The 9,551-nt window shown below is 56.9% G+C and overlaps 1 protein-coding gene across 1 annotated transcript in view; it reads right to left on the reverse strand.

The window, feature by feature from the left end:
- Positions 1-5,277: 5,277 nt before the first annotated feature.
- The window catches only part of TMEM222 (transmembrane protein 222), an 8,682-nt gene continuing 4,408 nt past the window's right edge, over positions 5,278-9,551 (reverse strand). Inside the window, exon 6 of the mRNA XM_085304963.1 lies at positions 5,278-8,608. Coding sequence (XP_085161089.1) covers positions 8,521-8,608 — 88 coding nt within the window. The 3' untranslated portion in view covers positions 5,278-8,520. The remainder of the gene's footprint in view (positions 8,609-9,551) is intronic.

Here is a 9,551-nt window from a genome sequence, read left to right on the forward strand (position 1 = left end):
CCCCAAGCCCTGCAAAGGCCGGTGCCTCAGTTTCCCTGCACGGAAAGCCGAGGGTGCACGTTCCCCGCGCCCGCGGGCCGGCACCCGCGCCCGGCGGTGGCGGCGCCGAGCCCCGGCGAGCCCCGGCGCTGGCGGGGCGGCAGCGCGGCCGAGGGGCGCAGCGCCCGCCGGCAGCAGCCTGGCAGCACGCGCCGAGCAGGGGCCCGCAGCGAAAGGGGATTATTTTTAGCGTGGTTTCTAAGGAAATGAGACTTTAGCAAYGGCTCTGTCTGTCTGTCCGCTGCCGCCCTCCCCTTCCTCTCCCTCTCTTTGCAGAGCTGCAGGGTGCTTTCAGCTGAGAGCTGAAGGGCAGAGGCCTGAAACGTGTCAGGTTCCTCCGCGCTGYGCAAAAATCGATGCTGGGAAGCAGAGACCGAAGGCGCCCTGCCCACGCTCCCGGCTGCCCGCGCGCCCCGGCCCGGGCGGCTCCCGGCAACGCCGCCGCTCGTGGGCCCGCCGAGGGTGCTGAGGCTCAGGCCGAGGTGCTCCAGGGCCGGGCCGACGTCCCCGTCCCCGAGGGAGCTGTTGCTCGAGTCAAGGGAGCGCAGGGCCGGGAGGGCGGCGAATGCCTGTGGGCTCAGCTGGGCCCTTGGCACAACAAGTTTGCCGGGTCTCAGCTGTAGCCTCAACCGCATGCGCTGATGTTTGGCTAAAACACCGCAGACAACGTGGCCAAGCCCTGGGAACGTCTCCCTGCAGAGACGCGCACTGAGGAGCTGCGGGGGACCCCGGTTATCCAAAATATTTGCTACCTCTGAACCCCTTTCTGCCCAGGTTTGGACGCTCCTAGGTCACCCCCGGGGCTGAACGGGCCAGGGAGGGCGAGCACTGCTCYGGAGCTGCCGCTGCAGCCTCGAGCGGGGTGGGAGCTCATCCCCCGCTCCCGCGCCTCCGACTGCTCCGCCGGGCACCCAAAGGCAAGCCGCCGGGGGGCTGGAAACGCGCTGCTGCGCCCCGGAGGCCGGTGCAGCCCGGCGGCTCTGCCGGGGTCGAGGGGATGTGCCGGACCGCCGGCACTGCCAGGCTCCCGGCCAGGAGGTGCCTCTGCCCACCCTGGGGCAGTGGTGGCCGCGTCAGACTGTGACGTCTGGGGACGACCTGGCCCCAGGAAGAGCCAAGCAAGGAGCTGGGCCATCCCCTGGGGACAGTTTTTCTTGCAGAGACGCCAGGCGGGGAGCGAGCCAGGCAGGCTGCAGYGGCCCGGAGCCCCGCGCGATGCCCAGGCTGCTCCAGGCACGTCACAGCCGCAGTCTGACGGAGCAAAACCCTCTCCCCGATCCCAGGGACCCAGCTCAGCCGTGATTTCACCACCGGAGGAGCGCAGCACCCAGAGAGGAGGGCACCCACCCGGCCACGTCCTGCCCCGGCTGCGGAGCGGCGGGCGCGGACGCAGAGCGGGGCCGCCCCGCCGGGCGCTGGCGCCGGCTCCGCGTTGGCCAAGCCGGCGCCGAGAACAGGTTCTGCCTCATTTCTGCGCGGGGCGGTCGGGGAGCGCGCAGGCCGCCAGCCGGGGCATGCCCGGAGCCAGCGCCCAGCCCCGCCACCGCCGCAGCCCTCCGCTCGCGCGGCGGGAAGGGAGTGGGTGCAAAGAGCGATTCCCTTCCCACACCCCGGCCCTGCTCCCACTGGACCCGTTTTTCCGGTCCGCGAGGCACAGCTGGGGCTTCCCGCGCCAGCCCGGCCTCGCCGGGGGCAGCTGAGGCAGGGAGCGCCCGCTGGCATCCGCAGCCGCTCTCCTGCCCCGGGGTCCAGCTCAGCGACATCCCACCCCGAGCACAGAGGAAGGGAATTGGGGATTCGGACACAAGCATTGAGGACCCCCCTCGGCGCCCTGAAATCCCCCGCAGCGGTGCGGCAATGCCACGGGGACCCCCTGCTCCCTGTGCCAGGGTGTCCCTGGTTGTTGGCAGCAAGAGGGTGATGGGGTTGGGCAGGTCCCGGCTGCTGATGCGGGCGATGGGGACATTTCTGACCCGTGCAGACTCGTCGCACATCTCTGCAGGGAAAAGAGAGGCACAGTCCGATTCAGCACCGAGTCACCCTGCAGGATGGGACCCCCTATGCAGAGGAGCACCGCAGGAGCCCTGCTCCTGGTGGCACGTGTGTGCACGCAGCCAGGCACAGGCACCCACATCTCCCTTCTCCCAGGGTGGGAAGATTGTGCTTTGCTAAATTTTGGCCTCCTAAAGCCAAGGGTGGAGCCAAGAGTGGCACAGGAATCCTGAGCTGTGCAGGTTGGAGCTCCATCAGCTACCAAGGGCATCTCTGGGGGCCCCAAGGGGTGACAGGGCAGGGCTTCATCCCGATGTGCAGAGCCCCGGGACACAGCGGACGTGGGAGAGGCTAACCCACCCCGATGGTCCCCACTGCAGGGCACAAGCATCTCTGCAAACTCAAGGGGGCCTTTTACACCCTGTCAGCTCAGCTTTGCATGACCCCCAGCTCCGAATTCTCCCTTCCCTTGTYGCCGGTGCTTTTGCACTGCTGCATGCCATCCCAGCAGCGATGGGGCTGCTGGTTGCCCAGGCAGATTCCCAGCYGCAGGAGCCGAGGCTGCGCCGGGCCATCTGGCCAGCTCCCCCGCCAGCGGCTCGGCTCCCCGTGCCCTCTGCCCTCCCGGCTGCCAGCGCCTTTGATGTGCTGCTCACTGCACTTCCCGGGCACGCGGGACCGGAGCGGAGCTCCAGAGAGCCGTGGGCAGGGGAGCTGCTTGCTTGCAACCTCCTCTTCATTTTTAATCTGTGCAACAGAGCATGGATCTCACGAWGCTTCCACCTTTGGCTTCACCCGGGGATGAAGTCCGAGGCCTTCCCAGGGAGGTGCAGGCAGCTGAGAGCCCCTGGGCTGGGTCTCGCACCCCCCTTCCCTCCCTCCCTGGCAACAGAAAGGATTAGGGGGTGGCTGAGCACGACAAGGGAGGCGCAGCCCCAGTGGCACCAGGGCCGCAGGCAGCCCAGACACCGCTGCTGGCATTTCAAAAGCTCCCACTGTGCAAATGCTTACGTGCAATTTGATACCGTCCCCCAGGGAGCCCTTTGATGCGGCCCTGCTAACAGGATGAGGGACGTGGGCCCCCTCCCCTCTGGCTGGCTGCAATTAAATGACCCCCCTTCAAAGCCGGCTCGACGCCAGCCCAACAGCGCCAGTCCCCATCGGCGCAGGGCGTCCAGCTCCTCGACCCCGCTGCAGAAGGTCTCCTTCAGCAGAGAGACTCGGTCTCRCGGGGACACGGGGGCCAGGGCTGTGCCCCAAGGGAAGCGCCGGTGCCCACAGCACGGCTCGGCAGCTCGGGGCCGAGCAGAGACCCTCCATCGTACATCTATCCACCCAGGGCCAGACACCTCCTAGCCTGCCAGCCAGCTGCAGCCTCGTTTTGCTGCATTTAATGGCTTTTAGCTTTCCAGGGAGCAGCAGGGTTGAGATGAGAGCTCCCCTTGCACAGGCAGCTGCCAGGGTGAATTCACCGCGCTCGGCCACCCTGGGCACGGACAGAGGCGCAGGGACRCAGCAAGGGTCCCTCTGCTCTTTCTTACGAGGTGCTCAGCAGGTGGGGATGGATCCTGCCACTCAGCTTAGCGACCTCCCYGGCTTTCTGCAGCTTCCATCTCTCTCCGGGGCTCGGGTGGCCATGGTGAGAGGCAAATGAGAAGAATCGGAGGAGCAGGGCTACGTGCAGGCACAGCCTCTCTCCATCGCTCCRGCTGCAGAGCTGCTAGTGCCATGCAACCAGCCCCTGGGAGAGAGACTTGGTGTCCAAGCGTGACTATCTTGGCACACTCAGGCTGGCTGGCAACACATAACCCTCTAACACCATGACTCAAACCATCCAGCTCAGCTCCCACGCACCTTCGTACTCCCTGCAGCTCCTTCACTCAACGGGTAGCAGGAGCTGGTTAGAAAAATCCTGCCACTCTTTGGAGGCGAACATGATCCCAGCCCAGCTGCCAGTAGGACAGTTATACCCGTATAAAGCTGCATACGATGGGCAGAGTGAATTTTGCACGCTCACCTTTTTCTCCAGACACAAATGCATGCAGGCAAAACGCACGGCAGGTGCCATTTCCCCCCACCGCAATCGCACGCAGGCAGTTTCACAGGTCAGGCRCGACCCCAGAGCCAGCCCGGGAGTTACACAGCCACAGGAGCAGCATAGCTTAGAYGTAGATCTGAGTAGGGGAGGATCCAGGTGGTATTTTGTAAGATGACCGTGCTGCTAAATCCCTGAGCCTCGTACACAACCTAATTTTAAGACTGATCTGCTTCCCCCACCGCACAGCTTTGGCCTCTGGAAATCAGATGCAACAGAAAAGCAGCTGGCTGCGGTACCAMGCATTACAACACACCAGGGCCCAGCTTCCTTCTCTCCCAGTTCAGGCAATGGTGCTCTGCTGGGAGAAGGGAAAATTAGGCCTGCTTTCTGCATCCTACTCTGCCCTCAGCTCCTCCACAGTTCCTGGCAGCCTCTGCCCCAGCACACACATCCCCTCACCAAAAGCTTGCAGGGAAATGGAAGCCAGGAGCTCTGCTTCAGCAGGGGAAGGAGCTGGAAGGCAAGTCTCTCCCAGCCTCTAAGAAAATASGGATGCCAGAGACTTAAGACTATATAAAGGGATGTTTTTCACAGCTAAAGGAGACAAGGTCCCTTGTGCTTGTTCTTCTAGAAGATAAACCTGCCCATTCTCCTCCCCAGAGGGCTCAGCTCCCACTCAACCGGGGCCGCACAGGGGCTTTGCTCATCTGGCAGAGGCTTAGGGACTCGGACAAGGCCACTTCTCTTCCTAAGCACGACAAAAGTCCAGSGAAGGCCTCAGTATTTAGGGACCAGCTTTTAGGGCTCTGGCACAGCAGCATGCAAGTGCAGCAAGCACAGGGCACTGCAGCCAGCACCCTCGCCTGTAAGCAGCCTGGGTCCACCTGCACCGCAGCAAGGGCTTCCCACTCCGCAGCGATCTGCTTCCAGCACAGTTCCTCCTGCCCACAGCACCTCCCCTTTTCTAACAGCAGGTCAGAGAACAGGGATCCCAGGGAAAGGCTTGTGACTTGCCTGGAGCAGGGCAAAAGGCAGGTTCAGAAAGCAAAAGGCCCAGGACCTTCAAGTTCAGACTGCTGTATGCAGCCAGAGACACACTGCCTTTGGGCAGGAGAGAGGCCAGAGCCAGGCAGGCAGGCAGACCAACCCCCCTCCTGGCTGACAACTGGAAGAAGCATCTCAACAACAACAAAAAAAAAAGACAGTGCTTGGAGACATCCACAGAAATAAGTTTATTTCCCCTACCGTCAGGATTATGAAACCACAGAAGCAGAGTTTAAATATTTACAAAGTAATCCAGCGCCCCACGGAGATCAAGAGAACAAAGGATGAGGGTATGGAGGGCCAGYCGCCGCCAAAGAGCGGCAGCAAAACCCTGGAGCTCCACCGCACAGCCACGTGCAAAGGGGAAAAGAAGGGGGCATAAAACTGGCAGCTGGAGGGTAAAGGACACAGTAAAACTTTAATGTGGCTATTCAAAAGGGGCACTGAGAAGAAGCTAGTAATGAGATGAGAGAAGTTACAAGGAGAGGACATTCCTTATCCACCCACCTTCTTCCACCTCCCACACTGAGAGGAAACAGCCGGTCCCCCCACAACCACAGCCACTGGATGCAGCACTACTGGAGAAGCCGTGCTGAGCTCAGCTCATGCACTCCCACAGCAATGCACGGGCACTACTGCAGCACAGGGTCCGACCAGCACAGCAGGTACAGCCCACCTGCAACGGCCATCGCCCACCCTCTTTCCTTCTGCAAGTGCAAACAACGTTGCACGTTCAGCAATKATGTCCAAGCTGGCTCTGTGGTACCTCAGCGCTGGGCTTGCCTTTGGAGTTAGCCACGTTTCCTCTGGATACCTGGAGCCCTTCTCCCCGTCTGCCAGTCAAGGCCCAAGTGGAAGCAGGTCAGCTGTTCAGCCAGGACTTAGCAAAGATTGCTCTTCTTCCCTCGCAGCAGGAAGTCCCAACCAACAGGAAGGCCCATTTGCAGCTGCACCATAAGATTCTCAGTTCAAAATCCAAATACRGTAAAAATCATTAGCAGCAAAAGACAAGGATTTTCTGCGGTGGGGAATGGCACTCAACATGTTTTTAGAAATCCCAAGAGCAGGGGATTGTGGCCAGCAGCCCTGTTCCCAGCCTCCCCCAACAACTCAAAGTCTCAGCTTTGGCAACACTTGTGTAGCTTATCGATAAAACACCTGGAATCAACTTGTGAGATAAGACTAAGAGTCTCTAGGTTATTGCTACTGTTTAAGACAGGTTGGCTTCAGCCCTGGGGCCAGGGACTACCAGCACTTCCTTGGCAGGTCACACTGAGTAACTATATTTAAAAAATTTAAAATTAGGGCAAATAACTCATCTCTCCTGTTCAGCTGGCTAGTCCTAGGGCACATTAACCAGTAGACTTGCTGGGTAGGAACCACARCAGTGCAGAGTAACTCAATAAGACATCAGCCTTTCATTGTAAGGTTCTCTTTGATGCAAGATCTTGGCTTTCTAATCAGCCCCAGGCCCAGCTATCAGCAGCCTCCAGCCTGCTCTCCACTCAGGCTTGAAATGACTGCACACAGGAGACACTGATGACTATTTCAGTTCCAGGAACAAGGCGAAGGGCACAGAGGTCTGCACACATCCTCCCTTCCATCTCAGGAACACCAGCACCAGAGGAGAAAGAGACGATTAGAATGCAGAGAGAAGGGGGAGGCTTAAGGGGCTGTTTAAAAGTAACTGACACAGAAGAAAATGCTGAAATGGTGAAGCCTAAGATGACACCTCAGACCTCCCATACAGCTAGCAGAGCCAGGGAGAGGAAAGTGGATGGGGAAGTACATAGGGACAGTTTTGACAGCCAGCAGGGTGACTGTGAATGTGCTTCCAAAGTCAGAGGAAGCCACAAGGATAACGTGCAGTCAAGAATAGCTTTCATGCTGGCTACAAGGACTCCTCGMAGCTGAAATTCATCAGGTACTAAAGAGCTGGCTTCATAAGGCTTGAGTGGAAAAACTAACTTGTTTTGCACTGAGGGAATGTGCTCAATTGCACATAACCCATTGGCCACATTTTCTGAAAAAGCCACCTGCCTCACCACCCCACAGAGAGCAGCATCTGCAAGCCAGAGCCTCGAAAGACAGGCTTGTGCCTCCTGCCCTGGACTTTGCTCTGGGTCACATCCAAACCCATCTCCTGCTTACCAGTCAGGAGCAACCTGCTCTTCTAGTACCCCCTGTCTGCTCTTACAGTTCAAAAAGACCATCGAAGGCTGCCAGACCGGCATTTCTCATGTTCAAAGCCAACACTCTGAAGTGCTTTTAGCCAGGTATGCCAAAGAAGTTAGCAGAATTCCTGCTCACTGTCCTGGAACCGGCTACAAAAAAAGCTAGTGCCCTCATTTGCCACTGCAAAGCTCAACCACTGGAATATGGCASTCTTCCAATCCCTTCACCTCTTCTTCTAATCTCTGACACCCTCAGTAAGCTCAGGACTCAGGTACTGCTCTCCAAGGCATGGACATTTTCAAAATCCTACACTAAACCTTCTCTTGGCACATACCTGCTGTTGCTGCCACCTTGGCAGATAAGCTATGACACATGAAGTACTAGGGTTCAAAGGAGAGCTAGTGGCTTGTGAGATGTGTAATGACAATTTTAGGCATTCAGAGCACAGAAGAAGCAGGAAAGCTCTACTTTCTCTGGCACAAGCTAAAAGCAACTTGGCCCATTTCTGCAACATGCTATTGGAAGTGTGCAGACTGCCACGAGGCATACCCAAGTCAGTCAATCTGCTTTCCTGGGCTCACTAGCAGGACCAGATGAATTTGCCCTGCCATGAAGTGCGTCTCCTCAGAGAGATGCCCTGCCATCAACACACTCTTTCAGCACAGGGGAGACTGTCAATGAGTGCTGTGGCAYCCTACACGCCCTGGAGAAGCCCTACACCTCCTCTTTGAAACACGTGCTACAGTGGAGTCATGCAGTACAGAAACAACATCCCCCCCTTGGAGACTCAGGAAATCTGAGGAAGCATCTGATAAAGTCTGCCAAGAGGAAGAAACCAGGTGATCAGAGAGAACCTTACAAGGYGTATCTGCTTGTGCTCTTGAACCAGGAGGCAGGGTTAGCCTTGTGGCCTTACCTCACAGTGAAAGAAAAGGTGCCCACCCCTCTCCTTTCCCAGTTGCACTTCTAGCTAACAAAATGCAGAGGGGGAGCATATTCAGGGAGAGATCAAGAGGCCTCAGGACCCCAACACTGGGAGACACCATTGACAGAATGAAAACAGAAGGAAAAGAAACCAGTCTCAGGAAATAAAGATGAGAGCTGTTACTATGGAGTGGAGCTGCTGCTTTCCCTAGTAAATGCCTCCCACAGTCCCATGCCTCCATCTCGCTGGATCAAGYGGCCAGTTTCCTCCTTCGCGTGCCCATGGAATGGGGAGTTCACAGCTGCCATCACCGCAAATGAAGAGTCAGAACAATCGTCAGGATTACCCCCAAGAAGAGGGCAAATGGAAGCCAGGTCTTCACAAACCCCCCTATGCTGCAAGATGGAGAAAAAAAGGGGGGGGTTAAAACATAAGAAACAAGCAGAAAAGGACAAGAGAAAGAGAAAGATGTGAGGACAATTAGAGAAACTGCAGGGAAATATAGTGCCCTTCTGACTTTCTTCATCTGTTGCTGGCACTGCCACACATCTTGTTCTAGAGGTTCAGTCTGGGATAAAAAATAGAACTAATAGTCCAAGAATAACTACATCATGACCAACAGGGCTAGAATCTCCTTCCAACTCAAATCCAGGCCAAACTTTAGCATTTTGGTATCTATACACACAGGAGTGGTGATGGTASATCACAAACAATAAAACACCATTAGAGTAGGCCTCACTATTCAGACTTGTGGTACATTTATCTAAGACAGTAGGGACTGCGCTTGCCTAAAAGCWGGTAGAGAAGCTCTTCTGGAATAGGGCATGACCCAACAGAAGAGGAGCAATGGAGCTTTATGCAGGGCAGTCCTCACAGAAACTCCTCTCCAGGCCCAAGGAATTGAAAGTAGGTTCCCTTTCTAGTAAGGAAAGCCTAAGATTTTCCTCTGAACTTCAGGCTGGAAGCTCTGACAAAACCCATGACTAGGTTTTAATATAAACAAGATTTGAGAGAGAAGAGAGACCAGTAATCCTCAGACACAAGCCATTCTCTGACCCTGTGTTCTGACCTAACCCAGACAAAAGACTCRAAAGAGGGAGAGTTTGATTTAGCTGGAATTTCCCAAATTCCAGACACCCTAAAGAAATTGTTAGATACAGTATTTCAGGAGCAGTGTCCAGTGCAACCACTGACTCTTTTGTTAGGAACAAGCATCAGACAGTAGCAGCACCATCTGCCACCAACATATCTCCCCCACAACACAACAGATCTGCATGCTGTGAGGAAGAGATGCTTCTCCCTTCTCCACAGGAAAGGGCAAAGTTTTGCAGGGCTAGC

This window comes from Rhea americana, unplaced genomic scaffold (assembly GCF_003343005.1).
Source record: "Rhea americana isolate MKP2758 unplaced genomic scaffold, rheAme1 scaffold_215, whole genome shotgun sequence".
In the NCBI taxonomy this organism is placed as follows: Eukaryota; Metazoa; Chordata; class Aves; order Rheiformes; family Rheidae; genus Rhea; species Rhea americana.